Source organism: Paramisgurnus dabryanus, chromosome 17, assembly GCF_030506205.2.
Source record: "Paramisgurnus dabryanus chromosome 17, PD_genome_1.1, whole genome shotgun sequence".
NCBI classification, from domain to species: domain Eukaryota; kingdom Metazoa; phylum Chordata; class Actinopteri; order Cypriniformes; family Cobitidae; genus Paramisgurnus; species Paramisgurnus dabryanus.
In genome coordinates this window covers 33,237,865-33,263,447 of record NC_133353.1, presented here as the reverse complement: position 1 = coordinate 33,263,447, position 25,583 = coordinate 33,237,865, and the positions used below count along the sequence as shown (strand labels likewise).

General features: G+C 37.0%; 1 protein-coding gene across 2 annotated transcripts in view; it reads left to right on the top strand.

The window, feature by feature from the left end:
* larp1b (La ribonucleoprotein 1B) overlaps positions 1 to 25,530 on the top strand; it is a 31,836-nt gene extending 6,306 nt beyond the window's left edge. Inside the window, exons 2-18 of one of the 2 annotated variants that reach the window (XM_065288230.2) lie at positions 1,567 to 1,628; positions 4,158 to 4,217; positions 4,630 to 4,846; positions 8,248 to 8,370; positions 8,572 to 8,734; positions 13,476 to 13,620; positions 13,706 to 13,880; positions 14,039 to 14,277; positions 14,417 to 14,779; positions 19,375 to 19,492; positions 19,840 to 19,997; positions 20,877 to 20,983; positions 21,076 to 21,239; positions 21,338 to 21,482; positions 22,681 to 22,790; positions 23,391 to 23,518; positions 23,705 to 25,530. In XM_065288230.2, coding sequence (XP_065144302.2) covers positions 1,567 to 1,628; positions 4,158 to 4,217; positions 4,630 to 4,846; positions 8,248 to 8,370; positions 8,572 to 8,734; positions 13,476 to 13,620; positions 13,706 to 13,880; positions 14,039 to 14,277; positions 14,417 to 14,779; positions 19,375 to 19,492; positions 19,840 to 19,997; positions 20,877 to 20,983; positions 21,076 to 21,239; positions 21,338 to 21,482; positions 22,681 to 22,790; positions 23,391 to 23,518; positions 23,705 to 24,115 — 2,888 coding nt within the window. In that variant the 3' untranslated portion in view covers positions 24,116 to 25,530. Of the gene's footprint in view, positions 1 to 1,566; positions 1,629 to 4,157; positions 4,218 to 4,626; positions 4,847 to 8,247; positions 8,371 to 8,571; positions 8,735 to 13,475; positions 13,621 to 13,705; positions 13,881 to 14,038; positions 14,278 to 14,416; positions 14,780 to 19,374; positions 19,493 to 19,839; positions 19,998 to 20,876; positions 20,984 to 21,075; positions 21,240 to 21,337; positions 21,483 to 22,680; positions 22,791 to 23,390; positions 23,519 to 23,704 lie in introns of both variants that reach the window. The other variant, XM_065288229.2, reaches the window with a different exon arrangement.
* The last annotated feature ends 53 nt before the right edge of the window (positions 25,531 to 25,583 follow it).

Here is a 25,583-nt window from a genome sequence, read left to right as displayed (position 1 = left end):
CTGTCACAGGCCATCATATCTCACTAGCTGCTTTTCCATTTCCCTTTAAATTGCGCAAATTGACATTGCGAATTGAAAATACGTCCAATGAAAACACGGCAATTTCGCGAAATCTACCCATAAAAGATTTTCAAGCAATTCGGAAGATGTGTATTTCGCAAAACTGCAATGGAAACAGTTTATTCGCATTTTCAGGTCACCTGATGTTGGTAAGTAACATAATTATTATTTGTAGATGACGCGGTATGTACTAAAACGTACCAGAAACACCTCAATACGTGTCTGCTCACAAGAATAAGAGGCTTTCCTTGTCAATAATGTTTGGATAACAGTCCTACATATCTTTTGATTTAAATCAATAGATGTAATGTACTATTCAAGAAACACCAATACGTTGTTGCTCCTAAGTATAAGAGGCTTTCCTTGGCAGTAATGTTTGAATAATACTATTATGCTGTGTTCAGACCAACCGTGGTAGAGGCGTCAAGCGTAAGTGATTTCAATGTTAAGTCAATGCAAAGATGCGTTGACGCGCGTCTGGAGGTTTCGTGGCGCGAATGAGGCGTTTAGTGCGCCGCGAGGTAGACGCGATTCCACCTCATTCGTGCGTCTAGTTTGCGCGAATGTTGCGAATTGAGCGTTGCGCGTGAAACATGCAAGTTGAAAAATTTTAACTTTGGTGGAAAAACGCGCCACGTTAACCAATCAGGAGCTTGCTCTGGTAGTGACGTGATTACAGAAAGCGAAGCCCCTCCCATGACGCGAATTTCCCCGTGAATGTCTCGATAACTAGAATTTCACACGCGTCTTTCACGAGTGAATGAAGTGAGTAAACTCTTAATGTTAGAGCGGCAAACTAGACGCGGTTTTGACGCCTCAAACGCGGCTGGTGTGAACCCACGGTTACGTCTCCTTCAGTTAAAAATAATGCCAAGTGCGATGGATATGATATTAGTAAGCCTACCAACATCAGTCAACGTGATGTTTTGTAACGACTTATTGTTAAAGCAGGATATCATCAGTTATTTCGCAATAGTTTTTTTTGACGTTTAGAAAATAATGCTAATTGTGAACTTCAAAGGTTTATCTCTTACTAAATGCTCTGGTTTGTAAACCGAATTCGCGAATTGATAAAAACAAATAATTAGAACTAAATCATAAAATGTAAATAAATAATTTTAAAATGAACACTTACTTGCACAAAAGAAATAATTTGTTTAGTCTAGGTGACATGTGACCATTACACAACACTTTATCTGAAAACTGTGGAGCTCATGCAAAATATGTGTTATGTACCAATAAAAGAAAATTACTAGATTTAAAATCCAATAAAAACTTTACGTCTACAAGATCCTGTTAAAAACTTTATAATGAATTTAAAAAATAAATGTTTTTGGAGTTAAACATGCAAATGTTCTATTAAATGATTAAAATTTAACTTAAAATGTCAAGTAATTATAAGTAAATAATTTAGGTCAAGGGGGTTCGGCTGACAAAATGTTTGAAAGCGCTGGTCGAAAAAGCAAAGATAATTACAATTCTCCTGTTTCTATTTTGTGTCCACAGATCCCCAGAGTCCTGCCAAAGTTGTCCGTGCCAGCAAACCCAGGGCCAGAAAGACCAGCAAGGTAAGACACCGTCATCTAGGAAACTGACATGTGTAAAGATGAGGCAATATTTCCTTTATTGGCCTTATCAGTTAATAATTTATATAATAGAGGCAATTATACTAAATATGATGGTTCGGCTGTGATTCAAATGTCGGCATGAGGCCCTTACAGTGTAAATATTTATTGCAAAAGCATGATTGCGCTTGCGATATTGCTGTAATGCAACCGTTTTCCCAACTAAAATATTATTGGTGTGATAAAAACTGTGAACCGACCAGTGACTTTACTAAATATCAACTTTGTTGGAAACGCCACTTGTTAAAGGACTCAAACAGGTGACGTGTATCAAAGATAATGAATATAAGTTTGAGCAGTCCTATTACTATAAATGCAATGCTCAATATGGCCGCTATGCAATGCTCAATATGGCCGCTATGGTGACAGAATTTTCCCTCTTTTAGTTAAAAGAACCAATCATCAATCGATAAAGACTGTGATGATTCTCTAGGGGCGGGGCTTTGTATAGAATTGCATGAGGTGTTTGCCTACCTGTATATGAAAGAATGTTATGGGACCGTCAATGTCAGGTTTAATTGTTGGTCAGAAATATGTTGTTTAATTGTGATTTTAGAGATTTCTGTCTTTTCTCATTCAAGTAGATATGACTTCAGTCTCGCATTACTGAAACTGCCTCTAGACGTTGCAAACATGGCCGTCCATTGGCGCAACTTCCCTAAAGGGACTTTGCATACATTCAACCAAGTAGCTTTATATAAAAGTGTCTGGCAAATGCAAATAAACTCATGTACAGATTGTTATTTGCGTAAACTTGCAGTTTTCCCGGTCTGTTTGTGTAACAGAGTCTAGATCAGAGGTCAGCGGCAGCCAGTCACAGAGCAGCTAAGCTTATGTTTGTATTTAAGTGGATATTTGTTCACTCGGTTCAGTCTTTTGTGTGGGTGAAATGGTCAACAGAGTCGGCACATGAGTTTTTGACTTTTACCTCAGCGGGACATTCCAGAGAGAGCACACATGGGTTCATATTCAGTCCTAACAGGGCTCTAGAGTCGTCCCTGTGACTGACTCCAAAGCTGACTGGTTTGTCTCCACTTACAACTTTACACAGATTTAGTTAGGTTAGTATATTTATGAGCACCACTGCATGTGAAAGCACTTGAGCTTAGTTGTTCAATCTGTGTCTTACACAGTTATACTCAAAGCTTGCATTCAGGGTTTACACTTCAGCTTTATCATCTGGGACACCCGGGACCCATTTCAGGACGGTGGTGGAATCTGATATGACACTTGCAATTCTGGGTTGCTTCGCGGCTTGAGGAATGACTGACGTTCCTCCAGTAATAGAAGGTGAAATGATCTTAGAGAAAGGGACGGCCGCGCTTTCTGAATAGGGTCAATAGGGTGGACTTGAGGAGCGTTTTGCCTTTAGAAATCAGCTCAGATAGTATGCACACTGTTTTTGAATAAGTAGTGTTGGATTTGCAAAACACAAAACTTTTTAATTGTTTTGAATATATTAAAATTGAAATAATTAAGTATGTGTTGACCACATGCCAGCATTCTTTCCCTACTTACATGACTTTGTCATGAATATTCATAAAAGATGTGACTTAAAATATCTCCTTGGTGTGATCATCTCGACTATTGTGAGTTAAAGGATTAGTCAATTTTCTTTAAAAAAAATCCAGATAATTTACTCACCACCATGTCATCCGAAATGTTGATGTCTTTCTTTGTTCAGTCGAGAAGAAATTATGTTTTTTGAGGAAAACATTCCAGGATTTTTCTCATTTTAATGGACTTTAATGGACCTCAACACTTAACAGTTTTAATGCAGTTTACAATTGCAGTTTAAAGACTCCCAAACGAGGCATAAGGGTCTTATCTAGCGAAACGATTGTCATTTTTGTCAAGTAAATAAAAAAAATGCACTTTTAAACCACAACTTATCATCTTCCTCCGGCTGCGTAATTGCGTAATGACGTATGTGAAACGCACATTTGCAGACCATTTTAAACAATAAACTGACACAAGGACATTAATTAGTATCAATCGGCAACGTCGGAATGGTCCTCTTTCTCCACACTTGTAAACACTGGGGCGTAGTTTCGATATGTCATCTGTGACCTCTTGACGTGATGACGTATTACCGGAGCGGAGGAAGACGAGAAGTTGTGGTTTAAAAGAGCTTTTTTTTTTCTTGCTAAAAATGACAATCGTTTTACGCCTCGTTTGGGATCGTTTAGAGTCTTTGAAATTGTAATTTTAAACCGCATTAAAACTGTTAAGTGTTGGGGTCCATTAAAATCCATTAAAATGAGAAAAATCCTGGAATGTTTTTCTCAAAAAACACAATTTCTTCTCGACTGAACAAAGAAAGACATCAACATTTTGGATGACAATGGTGGTGAGTAAATTTTTTTTTTTTAAGAAGATGGACTAATCCTTTAAAGGTTGCAGGCTGAATTATGTATTTATTTCTCTCTTTTTTTTATTGTTTTTTAAACTTTGTCTCTTCTTATTTTGCAGTCAAGTGATTTCAGTGATATCACAAATTGGCCTACGCCTGGAGAACTTGCCAGTAAGGAGGTGAGGGGAAAATATTTTGCATTTTGAAATGTGATGATTTTTTATGTTTAATCTTTTTTAGATATTGACTTTTACCAAACAAATATTCTGAAAGTATTGTATTAAAAGATAAAGAGGAGATATTTTGTTAAATGATGGTAAGCACACAGTTGGCGGTACCCATTGAATTCCATCGTATTTGTTTTTCCTACTATGGAAGTCAATGGTTACCATCAGCTGTGTGCTTACCATCATTTATCAAAATATCTTCTTTTGTGTTCATCAGAAAAAAGAAATTCATGCAGGATGAGAGAATGATGACAGAATTTTTGGGTGAACTGTCCCTTTAAGCAACCTGTGAATATACATACGCATTCCTACATGTAATCCGTTAAAGAAATCATTCACTAAAATATGGGTTTGCTTGCAGCAGAATGTAATAAACACACAGGGGCAGAAGAGCACGTCCGGCCGAAGAGAGAGAAAGAAAGTTGTCGGAGGAGAGAAGAGAGAGAAGGAGTGCAGTAGCGACGGAAGTGACAGTAAGGAGAACAGGGAGGCGCAGTCCGACCCAATTACGGGGCTTTCAAATGACCAGGAAGTGGAGAATGGAGAGGAGATGCAAAACAACGTCCCCCGCAGGAGAGGAGGTAATACAGCAACGCATTTGTTGATACACAAGTATATACACATATAACATACACTGTCCCAGATAACAGAAGTGAAGAAACATACATGCTGTCTCATTTCCTCATGACGACATTTAATAGCATCACTGAACTTCACAGCATGATCTTTTATTAATCACTTGTTAAACAATTTAAAATTGCTGTGCAATTGGGAGATATTTGCTAATCATTAATACAAGTATGATGTCATTTTGGCTGAAGTTAACATGGCAGCCAAGTTCACTGGCTTTTATGGTGCGTTGTGGGAATTTTTATGGACTGCAGTAATTCTGTATGCACTATGCTATCTAAAAAAAGGCTGGTGTTGCGTCCAAAATTGCCTACTTGCATACTAAACATTAGGTGAAAAGCACGAGGCGAGTAGTGTCCGAATGCATAGTAGGGTGATTCTCACGAAATCCAGATTTAGAAGGTGTCCAGCATCAGAATTTTTAAGAAGCAATTGAAGCCAATTTTTTTGCACATATAAGATTAAGGTCTGAACTTACAATAACCATTCTTTTTAGAGGATTTTAAAAATATTTCCTATAGAATTATTTACATTTTTAGATTATCATTATAAATAAATATCATCACCGCAACATGATATTACATTAAATATATTTACAAACTCTTGGTTCGGTAATGAGAACTAAAAAGTTGACTAGGTACTATGACAAATAAAATTTAAACTTTTATCTGGAGAGAAAAAATAAGAGCTGCTTACCTGGTAGCCATCTTGAGTGTCACAGTCAATTATGTCCCTTCCAACAATAAAAAAAAAAGTTAGTTCCTTGTGGGCTTAAACAATGATTAAAAGTTGTTGCAGAGGATGAGAAAATTGGTCTTGGACACATTTATATTCCTTATTATTTTCTCTACATTTACCAATGATCACCAAATACCACATGTTTCTTTACTATAAATGTTTATAGTATAACATGCACTGAAGCTTTTTATTTTTTAGATTTTTTAATTATAAATATTTCCATGTCAAAGAACCCAAATCCAGTCATGGACACGTTGCGGTAATGAAATTAATTTTCCGCTTAAATGTGGAATAAACAACAAAATTGGTTTGTTTGATGTCATTTGAAATCATGTGCAAAATAGTACATGAAGAGATGTTTGTAACTGTATGCTTCTTATTTTGTTTATTATAACATTATAAAAACGTTTCATGACACCTCATAAGTCTAATTTCGCGAGAATAACCCAGTAGTAAAAAAGTAAAAGTACCCGGATGACTGACCCCTTCCGTCGAGATTTTAAAGTGGGCATTTTATGGACACTTTAGTATCCTCTGAACCCTTGGGAGAGGAGTCTTCGACTGAAGCAGAACGAGAGGCATTGTTATATTAACGCAGCTCTATACAAATGTAAATACATAAGGAAATTGCGCTAGTTTAACATCATTCAAGTTAGTGTCTCACTTGTCTTTTACGATGTAGGTTCATGATGTATTTACATGGTGGAAATAGTGCGTACCCATATTTACACTATATGTAGACCGTGGTTTTACACGGGTTTTACAGATATATTAACATAGGGGATTTAATTAAAAGAGAAGGCTTGTTCATTACACTGGAAATACAGTCCTTTACATCATACAGTACCCTAGGTAGTGTGTTCAACTCATTTTTGTTTCCTGGGCATTCTATGCAAAAATAGATTATGCAAACATGCACATAATAATACATTGTAAAGCCTGAATGCACTCAGTCACTTTGAAAAAAAAGCATCTGTCAAATGCATGAATGTAAATCAAATGTAAATGCGAGTTGCACTCCTGTTTACCTCATTTAGAGGTATTTTGTGCATTACTTCTTTAATCCGCTATTTTGCATATTTGTTCACTGTAGTTTGTCATGCATCAAAGGGTTAACATATTTGTCATCAGTACTATTCATTTAGCTGTAGCTAGTGACAGCGAGAGAGAGAGAGAGACTAAAGTATTGAGTGCTTACAAATTCTCATGACGGCCGGGGGTGAGTTTCAGATATGTGAATGCTTTAAATCTCACACACACACACACACACACACACACACACACACAGGCAGTATCCTTCAAAAATCTTATTACACAATACTGATGGTCCTTAATTAGATTAGCTATAAATAATTTATATTACCTAAATGTACATGCAATTGGACAAAAGACATTGCTAAAAGCCCCCAGACCAGTTTCGCTTCTTTCGCTTTTTTTGTATTACTTGTGCCGGAAGTCATTCAGATGTAAAGAGACCTGAAACTCTCTGAAAGTTTGCTTTTACAGTAAAGGTGTGAAACATTCAAAATCAAATTTGCATTCAATGTAGTTTAAAGCGTGTGAAGTAAATAAATGTTTTAATAGCAAATGAAACAGTTTTGTGTTATTTCTGTAATACTCCAGAAAAACGTGATTATGCGATCGGATGATTCGACGCATAAATAGCCAAAGTCTGCATATTTATGCATTAGACGCATTTTTTTCAAATACCCCGCACTTTCGCAGCATAAATTGCAGATGTCAATGCGAAAATATGCAGGGCTTGCATGGTTATTATAATAATCGCATTTTCGTAGCAAAAATCATATATATCTTTATCTTAGCAGAAAGTTCTGTTCCTGCAGTTTTTGCAAGTGCCCGAAATTTCATCGCATAAAATTGCAGAAATATCTCGCATATTCCATCGCATTTTTTTTTGTTGAGAAAATCAAGGATTTTGAAAGATCAAGGATTTTTGCCCGCAACAATCACAAAAAAGCGTTTTTCTGTAAGGACTGACTACTAAACAACTGTGAGCAAGTCCGTGGACCATGTTAACCGCACAAAGTCAACTTCCCTTGCATTTTGATTATCAGGTTTTACAAACTTAAGTCTTTGCCACCTGAAAAGCAAACTAATACATACTAATACATCCTAAAGTTCTTATGGATACTATAGCTTTAGGGGGCGTGCACACCAAGGAATTTACGCTGGCAGTTGGCATATGTTTTCAATGTAAGCGCAGCGCTTTTCAAAAATGCCAGCAGCTGGCGGATTTTTCCGTGCTGAGCTCTGAGAGTTGAAACGTTTTCAACGTTTGGTGAAACGCTCAGCTCATCAATGTCACTTCTCACTCGGCCGTCCAGTCACAGTGGAGGAGAGGTGGGACAAATATTACAACAACCAACCGGCGCATCGTTCAACAACTGATGAACAAAAACAGAAGTATTATAGCAACCAAAACACTCAGCTGAAAAATAAAGCTGGCAAGGGCCTACAGTCGGCGTCCGCCTGCCGTTTTCAGCCGCGTTTAAACGCTTTGGTGTACACGCCCCCTTAGACTGCGTCTCCTCCTGTCAGCTAGTAATGCAGACCTTTTGCTTTTTGTGACTTTCTTTTATTTTTTATTTTATAGTTTGGAGAAGAGAGAGAGATTTCTTTGATGACACGGCAAGCATTCGCAGCGAGGGCAGCAGTGTCCGTGGAGGACCCAGGGGCCGAGGCAAAGGTCGTGGACGGGGCAGAGGTCGTGGAAGAGGTAACCGGAAATATCCCATTTATGACACGGCTCTTTTATAAATAAATAAGTGGACATGAATCCGAGATTTTGATTTTACACATTACAAATTACATAGACAGAAACAATGTAACATTGGTTGTTTGGGGCAGCACTGCCGTGGACCAATCAGAATTAAGTAATAAATTAAATATATTTTTTCATCTTTCTTTCTCTTCTCAGGTCGCTACGATTTCTCCCACGGTTACCGGGACTCGTATACTGATGGGTCTACGGTTCCATCCGAGTTCGGCACTAACATGGTGTATTACTACGATGACGGTAATCGTGTGCAGATGTATACGATCGAGGAGAACTTGCTTAAAGAGTACATCAAGCGCCAAATGTACGTTCAGGTTTTTCACTTTTATTTTAAACAAAATTTGAGTATTGCACTTTGCTTGTACTGCCTCATATATTATAGGTTATAACAAACAAATGTCTCTGTCAGGTGTTTTTGTATACATTATGTTTCAGGTTTATCTTTAGTCGAGTGAAATATGTGAAACATGCACGCATGGTTAAGTTATGTGCTCAGTGGCTTTTTTAAGGGTGGTAAACACATTACTACCAGCAGGTGGAGCAGATGCAACATTAAGGCGGCAATGAGCCGTGTGTCTAGCCTATGTGTGCTAATCTGAGCCTACCAGAGGGCCCAGGGCCTTTGCAGGTCATAGTCCGTCTCTGAAGACACTCGTTGTGTAGTACTGTGTCCTAGTTAGTCAGAAATAATTGCTGTTTACATTTAGTGTGGCTATGAAAATGTGTATTTCATGTTTTTATTGGTTGTGTGTGTGTGTGTGTGTGTGTGTGTGTGTGTGTGTGTGTGTGTGTGTGTGTGTGTGTGTGTGTGTGTGTGTGTGTAGTGTGCACACTTTTATGGTAGGCCTTGCTGTTTAAAAGGATTATTCTACTTTTATAAAAAAAGGTAATTTACTCACCCCCATGTCATCCAAGATGTTTATTTCTGTCTTTGTTCAGTTGTTTTTTAGGAAAACATTCCAGGATTTTTCTCAATATAGTGGACTTTAGTGGACCTAAACAGTTTACAGTTTCAGTGCAGCTTTAAAGGGCTCTAAACGATCCCAACCGAGGCATAAGGGTCTTATCTAGCAAATCGATCGTCATTTTTTGGCCAAAAAATAAAAAGTACTTTTTAACCACAACTTCTCGTCTTGCACTAGCCGTGTGATGTGCCAGTTGCGTATGTGAAACACACACTTGCAGATCATTTTAAACAATAAAGTGACACAAAGACATTAATTTGTTTCATTTCACATGCAACAACGTCGGACGCTCCTCTTTCTTTGCACTTGTAAACACTGGAGCGGTAGTTTTGCATATGTCATACGTGACCTTGCGACATGATTACGTAATACATAATGTCGCGCTGCCGCAACACACGGCTAGTATGGTAAAAAAAATGTATTTAAAAAAAAAAATTCAGCAAAAAATGACGATTTTTTCGCTAGATAAGACCCTTATGTCTCGTTTGGGATCGTTTAGAGTCCTTTGAAACTTCATTGAAACTGTAAACTGTTGAGGTCCACTATATAAAAGAAAAATCCTGAAAGGTTTTCCTCAAAAAACTTAATTTCATCTTGATTGAACAAAGAAAGGCATAAACATCTTGGATGACATGGGGGTGAGTAAATTACCAGGATTTTTAAATGAAAGTAGAATAATCCTTTAACACTGGTTTGATTTCTGCCGTTTTTGAAGCATAAAATCATCTTACATACTGTAAAGAACATTCTGTGAAAATATAACCTTGATATTGTTAAAATTTAACTGAGTTAGGTCATGTCAAAGAGATTTAGATTATGTGACTTTAGTCTGGATTTCACACACATAAATATAATCGTATTGTGTGTAGGGCTGTCACAATGATTAAACAATCGTCTCATCGCAATGATTTCAGATCGCCACAATGATTGCACATCTCTTTAAAAAACACAAGGTGGAGCTTCAGCGCCTGTATAAATGAGACCGTATCAGATGACGCTCCTTAACTGACAGTGTAACGCAATACATTGCAAAGCCATTCAATACAGTGGATTAGGACAGGCCTAACAGGCTACTACAATTTAAAAAAAAATGCTGCAAAACATTTGATAAGTAGTATGAACTGCCAGGTAAAACATACATTTTCAAAACAGCGATTCCAAATTTTTGGGAAGTGACGGATGCTATTTTTAAGGATTTGTAAGGAATTGATTTTTTTTTGCAGCCACTACAGACATGTGGTCCAGTACTAATATGACCTTTCCAGGATTGGCTACTATCGGGTATCGGCCTCGATACCACATTTTCTAAAGTACTCGTTAAAAGTCCCCCGATACCAGGGATCGATACCACGGTCTGAGAAATGTCTATGGTTGAGCGGCGTGTAAGGGGTTAATGCCTCTTATGTTGTCCAAAGAGGCAGAGTTTACAACAAACTGGAAAACTAGTACTTTGTTTTTTTGTTAAATTATATGACTAAAGCTGTTTTTTTATTAAGTACTCGGTATCGGCAAGTACTGAAATGCAAGTACTCGTACTCGAAAAAAGTGGTATCGGTGCATCCCTAATAGTCCTAATAAAAAAAAAACATGTCATCCAAAATGTTGATGTCTTTCTTTGTTCAGTCGAGAAGAAATTATGCTTTTTGAGGAAAACATTCCAGGATTTTTCTCATTTTAATGGACTTTAATGGACCAAAACACTTAACAGTTTTAATGCAATTTAAAATTGCAGTTTCAAAAGACTCTTAACGATCCCAAACAAGGCATAAGGGTCTTAACTAGCTATACAATAAAAATATGCACTTTTAAACCACAATTTCTCTTCTTCCTCTGGCTGTGTGACGAGGCAGCGCGACGTCACGTAATTGCGTAATGACGTCGAAAGGTCACGTGTTACATGTATGAAATGCACATTTGCGGACCATTTTAAACAATAAACTGATACAGAGACATTAATTAGAATCATTCCACATACAACAACGTCAGAACTGTTCTCTTTCTCCACACTTGTTAACACTGGGGCGTAGTTTCAAAACGTCATCTGTGACTTCTTGACGTGATGACATATTACGTGAGGTCGCGCTGGCGCGTCACACGGCTGGAGGAAGAAGAGAAGTTGTGGTTTAAAAGTACATATTTTTTATTTTTCTTGTCAAAAATGACAATCGTTTCGCTAGATAAGACCCTTATGCCTTGTTTGGGATCGTTTAGAGTCCTTTGAAACTGCAATTTTAAACTGCATTAAAACTGTTAAGTGTTGGGGTCCATTGAAGTCCATTAAAATGAGCAAAAACCTGGATTTTTTTTCTTAAAAAAATAATTTCTTCTCAACTAAACAAAGAAAGACATCAACATTTTGGATGACATGGTGGTGAGTAAATTATCTGGATTTTTATTATTATTATTTTTTTAAGAAAATGTACTAATCCTTTAAGGGCTGTTCTGGTATAGTCAGTTTATGTTGATTGCATTTTTTTTCCAGACACTTTATTGTGTTCATTTCTTATGAAGAATTTTCAGTTTTTGAAAGATATATTAATTTAATAATTACTTTACCAGGTAAACCTTGCAAAATATTTAATTTAAATAATCACAACAATTTGTTTCATTGCCAGTCAATTATTTTATGAACAAAAAAAAATGTATGAGAATTAAACATCAAAGCAATAAAACAGGCAATTAATCGCCACAATTTATTAGTCAATTAGCCGTCAGCCAAATTTCATAACCGTGACAGCCCTTATTGTATGTTCATAGTCAAAATTCTTTGCACATTTCAAAATCCCAGTTCAGAAAGTCTTAAAACAGCTTGAACGTTACTGCAACTTGCACAACACTGAAATCGTGCGGTACAGCACACAGAGGGCGTCTCAGACTCGGCTGACTAAAGCTGGTGGAATGTGAGGTGTGCTATGGGCGGAGGCCCCACTGTATCTGCCAGAAAACATCTGCCTCTGACAAGAGAAAGTTTCAACGAATGTTTATTTGGGCTGCATGTTTCTAATTGGTTAAAGTTCAGTCACATACCCAAAGTTCTGCCTTTAAGGTGCTGGAACATGCATGTTCTTAGGGTAAAAGTTTATTGAACGTGCCGTCTGGTGATAACTGATCATCATACCTGGTGTCACTGCAATTTTGCCAGAGGCCCCTGTGTGTTTTCATTATGTTAGGCAATATTTTAGAAAGCAAGAGAGAATCTGAATGGTGATGCACGAATAAATTGATGAAGTAATGCATCAGTCACAGAGGTTACAGATTAAGACTGTAATGTTCTGGAAAAACTTGGTTTACTATTAGAGTCACTATTCGTTGATCATTTACATTTCTTTTTTCTCATTAAAATCATTTGTATTTCTGTGATGGATTGTTGCAAATTCTTAAGCATTTAAATGCATCCCTAAGGTCATTTGTGAACATCAAAGTTAAAGTCTCATAATTTAATGATGAGATTAGGAGCATCAAAGATTGATTTCAGTCATTGATTTCAATATTTGACATGATTTTACTTCGTTAATATTAAATATACCAAGGTTATATTTTCACACAATGTTCTTTACATAATGTATAAAGATTTTATGTAGAAAACAGTAAATGATAAAAAAAGGGTGCAAAAAGAATCAAAATATTGTCGAAATCGCCTTTAAAAGTGTCCTAATGAAGTCCTTAACAAATGCATCCACTCATGAAAATAAAGTTTTAATATATTTACGGTAGGAAATGTACAAAATATTTTCATAGAACATGATCTTGATATTCTAATGATTTTTTGGCATTACATTTTTTTTTTTATTATTTTGACCCATACAATGTATTTTAAGTTATTGCTACAAATATACCTCTGCTACTTAAGACTCGGTTTGTGGTTCAGGTAGAAAAGCTGAATTTTTTAAATGATAAACAGTTTAATGATCAAAAACATATTTGTGTCGAGTTGAAAAAAAAATGTGTAAACTACTTGGATAAATATTGTTGAGTTCTGTTATTAAGAACACTGTGATTTGTGATGTAAACACATCAGTTTACAGGTTATTTCTGTAGTGGTAGTTATTTTTGTAATAACTAAATGTTTTTTTTTTTTAGTGAATACTACTTTAGCCTCCCAAACCTGGAGCGAGACTTTTTCCTGAGGAGGAAGATGGATTCGAAAGGCTTCTTGCCGATCTCTCTGATCGCCAGTTTTCACAGAGTCCAGGCGCTCACCACTGATATCAACCTTATTAAAGAGGTGACCTTTACCCATCAACATCTACATGTCAGCGGACACCGTTATCTATAGCCTGGGTTATATCTGTTTTTGTATGTGCATGCAGGCCTTAAAGAAAAGTGAAGTCGTGGAGCTGGTAGATGAGCAGATCCGTAGGAAAGAGGAGCCGGAGTTTTGGCCCATTCCCGGTCCTCCTCAGGATTCCCCACGCACGGATTTCTCCCAGCTGATTAACTGCCCAGAATTTGTACCGGGACAGACGTTCACCGCTCTCAACAAAGGTTCAGCTTTTTTTCTATTTAATTATGGTGACCACAATCTTCTTTCACCAAGAACAAAAGAAATTGACTGCTAAAATTTGGCATTTTTCTCTGAGTCGTTCTTAGTATTGCGATGCATATTTGCCAACAGTCTCGCTCTCTCCCTGTGTCTCTCACAGTGCCATCATCCCCAGTCAACCAGCACATGGATGAACCAGTCATGGTAAATGGCCAATCCAGCGACACAACTGACACGGACACAGGCAGACCCCTGTCTAAAGAGTCCTCGCCCTCCAAAAGTAACACTAGTGAAGATGTGAAGAGCCCTAAAGAGCGCTCCAGCAGCCTTTCGGATCCAGAAGCCCAGTCGTGGATACAGGTGGAAAAACGACACCGAAACTCATCTGGAAAAAACAAGGTACCAATAGATGCTGAGTACATCATGGGGTTATTTTGATATTTGGCTGAAGTATCACTTTAAATTACACAATTTGTTAACCAGCTCTTCATCTGACATAGCTGCAATTCCTTAAAAAAAGGTTTTGTATTTGCTTCAGGAACATCCAGAATCGGCTAAGTCCAGCTCAAAGCAGCAGCCTGAGGCCGAACAGGAGGAACTGGACTTCCTGTTTGATGAGGAAATGGAACGGCTGGCCGCGCCTCGCAAGAACACCTTCACCGATTGGTCCGATGACGACTCTGATGATGAACTCGATGACTGTGACGTAAACAAGATCCTGATCGTTACCCAGACCCCTCCTCACCTGAAGAAACACCCTGGGGGCGATCGCACAGGAAACCACGTGTCACGTGCCAAAATTACAGCTGACCTCGCCAAAGCCATTAACGATGGATTGTTCTACTACGAACAGGATCTATGGACTGAAGAAGATGGACAGCAAGACTGTACCAATGCCAAGGTGAGAGCAGGGATGTAATGCACAAATCTAAACTATTGACACATCCTTTTGAAAGCGGATGAGAAATAATCCAATCTCATAAGTGTTTTTGGTTGGGGGGTTGGCAGAGTTTAAATGTAGACTAGAAGATTGTGCTGAATGTGGTGTTAGTTCAGCAGATGTTGGCTTCAGATAAACGTTCACACTCAGCAGAAATATGGGAATTTTCCACTGCAAATATTTGGCACGTTGACTCTTGTGATTAAAATATGCTGAAAGATTTGCCTAGAAAGAGATATCACAAAATAAATAAGCTGATGTGTCTTTATCTCAATTCAAAACATTTTATATATAGCGCTTTTCACAATTGTTTAATTGTTTCAAAGCAGCTTTACATTAATAGATGCAGCAAAAAAACACAGAAAAGTCTTAAAACAAACAGCAGAATACAGCGGTTAAGATTAACCATACTAGTGAGCGTAGTAAAAATTTAACCTATGTAAGAGGGTTTATCTCTCAAATTAAATCCACTTCAATTTTATTAGTATATTACAATTTCATTACAGTATTTACATTTTTTAATTGTTCTTATTCTAACTTGCATTAAAAGACGTTTTTTATATTTTTCAATATCTTACACTGCTAGCTTATAAACAATAAACATTTGTGGCAACGTCGCAACAGTGATGACCATTCACTTTAATTGTATGCAGAATAGTAAAAAGAGATAATTTGAACTCTTATGTAAAAAAATAAAACTTATGTAATGTACAGTGTTATACGTGGTCTTTTGTAATGCCTGTACCCGCTCATGAGAGTTTTAACACCTGTGTTAACTGTGCCAAGGTCTACAATAACACCTGATAAACAGCTGTGCCGAACAACAGAAACGCACATGCAGTATTTCTTCAGATCGTTTGAAGTTGGTTATACAATTTGTACTTTGAGATCAAATTAAAATGATCTTGTGTGTATATATAGAGGGAGTGTTTCATTAACATTATGTATGTACTATAAATTATGCATGAGCTTAATGGATTCACCTGCAACCACATGCATTTATATAAATCAGTTTTACATGTCAGACTGCACCAGGAAACATACAGACCGTTAATGTAAATTTTATTCTTTTTTCAAACTGCAGCTATACATTGCATCACGTCCAATTTAAATCCCCCTGATAGGCTTAAAAGACTTTGAGTGCTGCAGGTGCATCATCCATCCATTACTCCATGAATGGCCAAATGGTCATTTATGATCAGATTGATGTACTATAAAGATGTAATTTCTAAAACGCTGCTGGTAAATCTAGCCTGTATTCAAGCATTAAGACTTTGTTGCAGGTAGAAACACAAAGCGCATAGTGGTGGATTCATGTGTTCTTCTCAATGTTTCTGGATTTCAACTGGATTCACTTTCTGGTTGGGACGTTGTTCTCTAATGGCGCACTTTTTGCCTTTACATTTGTCATTAGATGAAGAGAGTACCTTTTTTTTTTTTTTTTTTTTTAAAGAATCACAATCATCACTTATCAATGTTTAAAGGCATCTTTGTGTGTATACATCTATCTCCATTATGTGACCCTTTATGGCAAGCCATTTTAACTTTTATTCGTTGAGTTCTTGATATCAACAATTCAATTTTCTATAGTTACAATTTTAATTCTTGACATCATATATTACATTTCTACTAGTAACAATGTCAATTCTTCATATCAACAACTACATTTCCACTAGTAACAATGATAATTCTTGATATCAACAATTCAATTCTTGATATCTGTAATTGTATTTTCACTAGTGAAATATCACCATAGGCTGCAATTCAAATTCAATTCTTGATATTAATAATTACATTTCCACTAGTAACAATGTTAATTCTTGATATCAACAATTCAATTATTGATATCAAGATTTAAATTATTGATATCAACAATCGAGTTCTTGATATCAACAATTCAATTGTTACTAGTTAAAATGTTAATTCTTGATATCAATAATTCGATTGTCACTAGGGGTGTGACGGTCATTATATAACCGTGAGACCGACGGTTATAGTTGAACACCGTCATTAGAACTCTATAACCGGCAAAACCGTGTTATTAAAATATTTTTTAAAAACATTTTTTATCATAAAGAATTTTTAAATACTAATTAAAAACAATTGTTAACAGTCTATGTTTTACGCCCCCTCATGTTCTCACGCAGTGAAAAATACAGAGCGGAGCAACACTGACAACGCGCTGACATACAGGACAAACCAGGTTGCTTTTCGGTTACTTTTGAGATTAAACATATTAAACAAAGTCTCACCTTTCAAATCATCTCTTCCTTCTAGTTAATTTATAGCATCAAATAAACATGAATGACCATGAGAAGGAATGTTGTTTTAACCGCGGAAAGGCGTCAGTACTCTCCGCTTTTCAAGTCCAAATCCTCCTATGCTAATCTACTAACTCTCTTGAACGCACATTCAACGCCAATTAGTTGTCTTGCTGTTAGTTTTAAAGAAACGTAGAGCAAGTAGCTAATCAGCGTCAAGTTTATTCAAACGCCGGGTGACTGTGCAGCGCGTCTGCGGAGAGCGTTTGCTGCGCGTGGCCATTGTGCTTTTACACCGGCTGCGTTTAATAACAATCTCAAGTTCACATTACTTTCTTTTACCTGCATTTATGAGAAAAACCTCTTCAATACGCTTTTAATCCACATTGTTTTCGTGCTGTTCTGGTCCGTGTAATGACAGATATAGACACAATTACAGACATAAAAAGCCCAATGCACAAATCTGTTTCTATGAAGATTATTAAAATAGATGATAGATGAGACAACGCAGTCTTCTGGCAACAGTGTGTTTTTTAAATATTTCATTGCTTTCTGTTAAATTGTTCAAAGTTATTACTGTTTAAAACACACTTGGCATCACATTCATGATTTGATGGTAAAATTACACTTTCCCGTCAATCCACGAGCATTTAAATGAGCAAAACGCCCCCCACCGACGGTTATGTTATGAACCGTAACATTTGACTCATGTCATAACTAGGGGTGTCACGATTCTCCAAATGCTCGATTCGATTACATTTTCAATTCTAAGGTCACGATTCGATTCAATTCTCGATTTAAGATTTAAAGACAAAAAATGCTATGCCATTAATATTTATTTTTATTATTATAGTTTCACATTAACATGCACATTGCGTGCTTTTCCTCACATGGGGGTTTGTGGGCTTCACTTTACGCGAGAGAGCTTGTAGAGAGAGGATTCCTTCTTGCATGCACATGGACTTAATGCGCGCGTCTTGGACTAGCATCTGAAATAAATCCAGCACGTCATAAGCAGCTGCGCTTCTCTCTGTCTCACATGCACGCGCTCTCGCACCTGTCCGAAGTGACTGTCTGAGGCAAACTATCCCTTTTGTTTAAAATATAATCCGCTGCATCTTGGCGCCTCACTCTCGCGCACAGGCAGAGAGCTGCGCTCAGTTTGAAGTCAGATCACTAGGTAGTAATCCTGTTTATGATATTCATTTCAAGGAGTTGTAGCAATACATCCCTCGTGTTTAAAATATAAATATCTGAGAGGTTTTTCCAATGCCTGGCAAGCCAACCAGACGTGACATGGGGGCGTGGCGCATCGACGATCCCATTTTTTTAATTCAAAGTTCGAGGTTATGACATAATTTCGATCGATTTCGATTTAAAATCGAAATCGTGACACCCTTAGTCATAACCGTCATCACCAATTCTAAAACCGGCACACCCCTAATTGTCACTAGTGACAATTTTAATTTCTGTTATCTGAAATTGTATTTCTGATATCAATATAATTTCAGATATCTAAAATGGCTTTCTTACTAGTAACAATCCCATTCATGATTACAGAAATTAAAATTGTCACTAGTGACAATCGAATTATTGAAATCAAGAATTAACATTTTAACTAGTAACAATTGAATTCTTGATATCAAGAACTCGATTGTTGATATCAAGAATTTAATTTTTGATATCAACAATTAACATTGTTACTAGTGGAAATGTAATTGTTGATATCAAGAATTGAATTGTTGATATCAAGAATTAACATTGTTATTAGTGAAAATGTAATTCTTGATATCAAGAATTGAATTTGAATGGCAGCCTATGGTGACATTTCACTAGTGAAAATACAATTACAGATATCAATAACTTAATTGTTGATATCAAGAATTAACATTGTTACTAGTGGGAATGTAATTGTTGATATCAAGAATTGCCATTGATACTAGCAGAAATGTAATATCTGATATCAAAAATAAAAATTTTAACTAGTGAAAATTGAATTGTTGATATCAAGAACACAACGAATAAAAGTTAAAATGGCTTGCCATAACCCTTGACCACAAAACCAGTCATAAGTAGCATGGGTATATTTTTAGCAATAGCCATCAATACGTTGTATGGGTCAAAATGATCGCTTGCTTATTTATTCAGCTTTCCAAAGATGTATAAATCTCAATTTCAGAAAACCGACCCTAATGACTGGTTTTGTGGTACAGTATGTAGTTTCTATGCTAAGGGGTCTTTTGCAGCAACAACATCTTTATTTTCTTTTACATGTATGTCTTGTCCCATTATTAGGATATGGAGAACTTCAAAAAGCTCAACATGATCAGCAAAGATGAGTTTGAAAATCTGAACCCCAAAATTCCTATTGACTCCAACCAGGAAGTCCCGCCCCCTCCACCGTCTCAAACAGGTGATTGCATGCATCTTATCAATATGATAAATTAAAAGAAATGTCTGTAAAAAGTCTCATAATCTAAAGATGAAAACGAGGGTATGCATTGACGTCACTTTTCCACGTGACCACGCCGTGTCGAGTGGCAAACGTTCAACAAAATGGCGGGTTAAAAACTGACTATTATCAGCTTAAACTGAATTTAGTTGGACTTTATAGCAGAGGTGGACAATACTTAGCTACATTAGTTACATTTTCCAAGCATCTGTGCTTTATTAGGGTGTTTGTCTTGGGAAGATTTTAACTTAACTACATTCTAAAGCATATAATCATACTGCGTCTGGATGTCTTTGTTTCTGCTGTAGATGATTGTAGCTTGGCTCATTCTGTTCCCGAGGATGTCCCAGAAGAATCCAGTGTGCCACGGACCCCTCGTACCCCACGTACCCCTGGCAGACAGGACCCCACCAAAACCCCACGCTTCTACCCTGTCATCAAAGACAGTGGAAACCTTGACGGACAGGTAAGATGATTGTCAGAAGGTTGTATGTGTGGATGCGCTTACCTAGGTGAATGCCCAGGCGTTAGTGATGTGCGTGTCGGGTTGGGGCGGGTAAAGAAATTGCCATTTTATTGCGGGGCGGGATGGGGTGGGTCATTAAAAACAAAACAAACAAAAAACATGTATGTTGCGTGCAATTCCCTATAGCCTATATTAAATATCTGGGAATATATATTTTCGTATTTTATTAGGTACTTTGATAAGGTTAAATTATGTAGTAACGTAACTTGATATCCCAATCCTTTGGCATCACATCACGAAAGCGCCAAGCAGCTCCCGCTGCCAGCCACAACAACAAAACAAACAGAGAAATAAAAGTGGAGATGAAAGACGAGGTGCGGGAGAAATTAAGGTTGGGAATTTGTGAATAGATAATACAAACGGTAATACAAAAAAATTATCTATATTAATATGACCATGCTGTTAGGGGTGGGCCAAATATTTTATAAAAGCGGGACCCTGACCCGCGCATCACTACCAGGCGTCTTAGAAATGAAAGAAATCTTTCATGTAAGTTTTTTGCTAACCTGCCAAGACAGCTCTTATAATTCACCAGATTGTGTAATGGCGTGCCACAGTCGCACATTCTGTCTAGACATACAGTATTGTGCAAATGTCTTGGGCAACCATCAGCTTTGATGTTTAAGCTAAGTTATAATAATCTTGAATTAATGGCACTAAACGCATTTTTAACTCTTTTGAGGAGACTGACATCTTGAAGTCATCAGATTAGAAATTAGGATTTTATTTAGGTTTAAGTCTGGTTTAATGCTAATAATGAGATATACCATTGCCTCAGACTTTTGCACTGTACTTATTTTTATTTCTCCATGCTTGTAGACACCCAGAAAAAGGAAAACTCGTCACAGTTCTAACCCTCCTCTGGAGTGCCATGTAGGCTGGGTGATGGACTCACGTGAGCACAGACCTCGCACTTCTTCAATCAGGTTTGTGGTGTATTTTGTGCCTTTTTAAACTCTGATGTTACGTCAGTCGCTGTTTCTCTTTTTTAACTTCATCACCTGCTTTTCTTTTACAGCAGCTCAAATGCGTCTCCATCAGAAGGGGCTCCAGCGTTGTCAGGCAGTTACGGCTGTACCCCTCAGTCCCTGCCCAAGTTTTGGCATCCATCCCACGAGCTCCTGAGAGAAAACGGCTTTACCCAGCAAGTTTACCACAAGTACCGCCGACGCTGCCTCAATGGTACAATGATCGTATGGTTTTGCTGTACAACAAGCCGTTGTATTAGTCTTTTGTTTTCATCGTTCTGGTTCCTCATGTGGATGTTTCGTGTGTTTCAGAGAGGAAGCGATTGGGGGTCGGTCAGTCTCAGGAGATGAACACGCTCTTCAGGTTTTGGTCGTTCTTCCTCAGAGACAACTTCAACAGGAAGATGTACGAAGAGTTTAAGCAGTTTGCCGTGGAGGACAGCAAGGAGAACTACAGGTGAGGGGCCTTGAGTTGAATAAAATTAAATATGAAATCATTGAATTGCACCAAAGCATTTGCATCTTTTTTGCTGAATCATCTAAAAAAATTTTTTGAAAAACTTACATTATTCAGCACTCAGAACATTGTGATCATTTTACAATATTTTCTTGCACTTTGAAATATAGTGTCATTTTAATTTTAAAGGAATACCGATACTCGATTTTTATAAAAAAAGAAATTCTGATGATTTACTCACCGCGATGTCATCCAAGATGTTTGTCTTTCTTTGTTCAGTCAAAAAGAAATACATTTTTTATTTTTTTTAGGAAAACATTCCAGGATTTTTCTACATATAGTGGACTTTAGTGGACCTTAGTTTATATGTAGGTTTATATGCAGTTTAAAATTGCAGTTTCAATGCAGCTTCAAAGGGCTCTAAACAATCCCAACCGAGGTATAATCTTATCTAGCGACACGATCGTCATTTTTTGCCTAAAAATATGTACTTTTAAACCACAACTTCTCATTTTGCACTAGCTGTGTGATGCAGCAGCATGACGTATGTGAAACTATACCGCTCCAATGTTTACAAGTGTGGAGAAAGAGGACCGTTATGACATTGTTGTATGTGAAATGATACTAATTAATGTCTTTGTTTCAGTTTATTTATTCCGCAAGTGTCCATTTCACACATATGTAACGTGTAACCTTTCTGCGTGATTACGTAATATGTAAGGTCGTTCTGGCTTGTCAGATGGCTAGTGCAAGATAAGAAGTTGTGGTTTTAAAAGTACTTTTTTTGCAAAAATTATGCTCGTTTCACTAGATAAGTCCCTTATACCTCAGTTGGGATCACTTGGAGCCCTTTGAAGCTGCATTGAAACTGTAAACTGTTGAGGTCCACTAAAATCCACTACATGGAAAAAATCCTGGAATGTTTTCCTCAAAAAAAATTATTTTTTTCTCGACTGAACAAAGAAAGACATCAACATCTTGGATGACATGGGGGGTAGTAAATTATCAGGATTATGTTTTATGAAAGTGGAGTAATCCCATAAGACCAGTGTTTATCCAAGTTATATCATACTTTTCTTTTTTTGCATGTATTTGCAAAATAGTAAGATATATTACACAAGTAGAAGTTAACTGAAAGCTAATACCAATAAAAGCTAACAAAAAACAACAACATTTTAAATGTTATTTATTGTTGCAGGTATGGACTGGAGTGTCTGTTCCGGTTCTACAGCTATGGACTGGAGAGGAGGTTCAGACCGGATATCTTCAAGGACTTTCAGGAGGAGACTTTACGTGACTACGAGAAAGGTGAGGTGTTTTGTAGAGGGACGTAGGACTCCAGCTGTTACTGCAAAAAATACTGAACCACATTTAAAAAAAAATTGTATGTATGTGGTATTACCAGTGAAAAAGTGCAAGTAAATTTGTATTAAGGTCGAAGTATGGTACATATGTTTATGCGTACATGAAGGGGCCGCATACAGTGCACATGACACAATTTTCGTCATCAGAAGAGTGCATGCGTACTTTACGCGCCCTGCCGGATTTTGGAAACCCTAGGTCGTGCGCCAGGAGATGCATTGCATTTTGTCGCAATGCGCATGCGTTGAACGTCTGTGTACATGTACGAGTCAAATAAACTTTACTTGGCAATTTGTGTACGTTCGCATAAACGTAAAAATACAGACTACTCTGGGCTTTAGTCGTAAAACATTTTTACCATGTTGAACCCTGCATATATTTTATTGTGCCATTTAAACAGTCAACAAGGATGCAAATGACCCATCATAAGTCTGATGCTTTGTTGGTGAAATTTACTTCCTTGCTCATTTAAGTTTTTATTTTCTATATTAAGAGTTATCACTGTCTGCTTATATTTGATGTATTTGGATTAATGTGTTTGTGTAGGTCAGCTATATGGACTGGAGAAATTCTGGGCTTTCCTGAAATATTCCCGGGTAAAAAATCAGGTCATTGACCCCAAACTTCAGGAACACCTAAAGAAGTTCAAGAGCATTGATGATTTCCGAGTAGATGTAAGTATGATTGGTGTATGCTATGGGTACTTTGTACTCAAGAATGACACGCAACATAGATTAATCCTAATAGTGTTTAGTCACACTATTTAAGTAATTGGTAACAATAAACATATCAAAACCAAAGTAATTCATATATTTAGTCTTGTGCCATCTAAATTAAATCAATTTATCTGCACTTTCCAGCCACCAATGGGAGAGGAAGGAGGGAGAAGAAAAGCACACTCGTTCTCCTCCGGAGACGAAGTGAAACGTAGACGACACAACTCGACGTCGTCATCCAAACAGAGCCCGGTTAACAAGGCTTCTACAGACAATCAACATGCTGCTGGAGGTGTGGAAAAAACCACCTCAACTGATAAGACCGCCGCCCCAACTACATCAAAAGCCATGTCATCCAATCAGCAATCTGGCGCAGGGTCATCCAAATCCGCCTCGGCCAATCAGAAACAACCACCTACCAAGAACAGCGCATCTAACGATGCCGCAACAAAAGCCCCGCCCAAAGAGAATGTGAAGAAAAATACCTCATCAGATGCTCGCAGAGAGAATACAGCAGCGAGTAGAAACCGAGATAACCAACAGCCAAAAAAGTGAAGCTAAACTACAGTATTTGAGTTCTAGTAAACTTGAGAGCTATGAAAGGATTAACACCTTAACCTTGGAAGTAAGGCAGTCAAACCGTTAGAGCAAAGACCAACTGTCATACCACTGTGGTCGGTCACAAACTAAAGAGTAAACCAGAATTATGTTAAGTGTCATACTGAGATACTTCTCTGGATGAGTTAACTTCCGTAACATCTTTTTGTTTTTAATTCTTCTGTTTTTTGCGTTTAGTAGTAGTTTGCGAAATCATCAGCGCGCATGGTAAACTTGTTTTGCTGTAAAGTTTACAGAACGTGCATTCTTACATCGAATGCAGTTTTAAACTATTTTAAATTTAAAATACTTACCTTTGCGAATGCCTTACATTTCAAAAGCGACGAAACGTACATATTTTACAGCTCTGTCAGCATTCATAATAGTCTCTTGGTTTTTATCTCTATTGTGTATTTTTAATTAGTGCACGTGCCTCTTTTGAGTGACACGTCACATTTTTATGTGTCTCTGACAAGAGCACACGTTTATTTTAAAAATTCAAAAAACCTCATCAAACACAAAAAAAATTAACTTGAAATATGGTTGAGACACGATAACACACTATATAGCCTATTGCATTTTTGCTCTTTTAGCTTGTGTAGAAAATATGACAGTGATGAAATACTAAGTTCTTTATGCTTTCATGATTAGCCGAGTGTCTGAGCTGAATATCGGGGAAAGTGCGTAGATATCGAGCCAATGCGGTGAGGGATTACAAAAGGAAATAATAATATCTACAAATTTGTTCTCGCTTATGAATATTGTGCCGTTCACGTTATGGAGACGGTGATGCTAAAGACAGTGTCTCCAGTTTAGGTGCTGAGGAGAGAAGGAAGACATCTTAATGGCCTTTACGATAATTTTGACTTAATTTGGAAAACATCTATGTACTTGAAGTTTTCTAAGGAATGTTATTTTTTGAAAGGAATTTTCTTTCTTTTAAGTACTTTGAATTATATTGGAGTTAGATAATTTATTTTTCCTCTCTTGTAAAAGCTTAATTGATTTTAATCTTTTTTTTATTGATATTTCGAAGAGAGTGTAGATGACTGCAAACCCAGAGAAAACATTTATTTGCATTATATCTTTATTTCCAGGATGGATTTTAAATCAGTGTTTTTTTCGCATTTACGATTTTTAATCAGACACTGAATTGATGTCTTGATTGTATCATATTTTGCTTTAAAACTGTACATAAAAATAATTAGAAACCGCTCTCTGATTTCAATCATTTTTATTGATTCATTTTATTGTGATAGTTTTGTTTGTGTGCGCTTGTGTGTTGGTATGCATGTCGGTTTAAATTTTTCTTTCCTCATAAATTGTAAAATGTAAAAAAAATAAAATATATTAAACTGTTTATAAAAACCCAACGTTTGTGTACTTGTATTTAATGTCACATTATGAAGATGAAGATCTATCATTT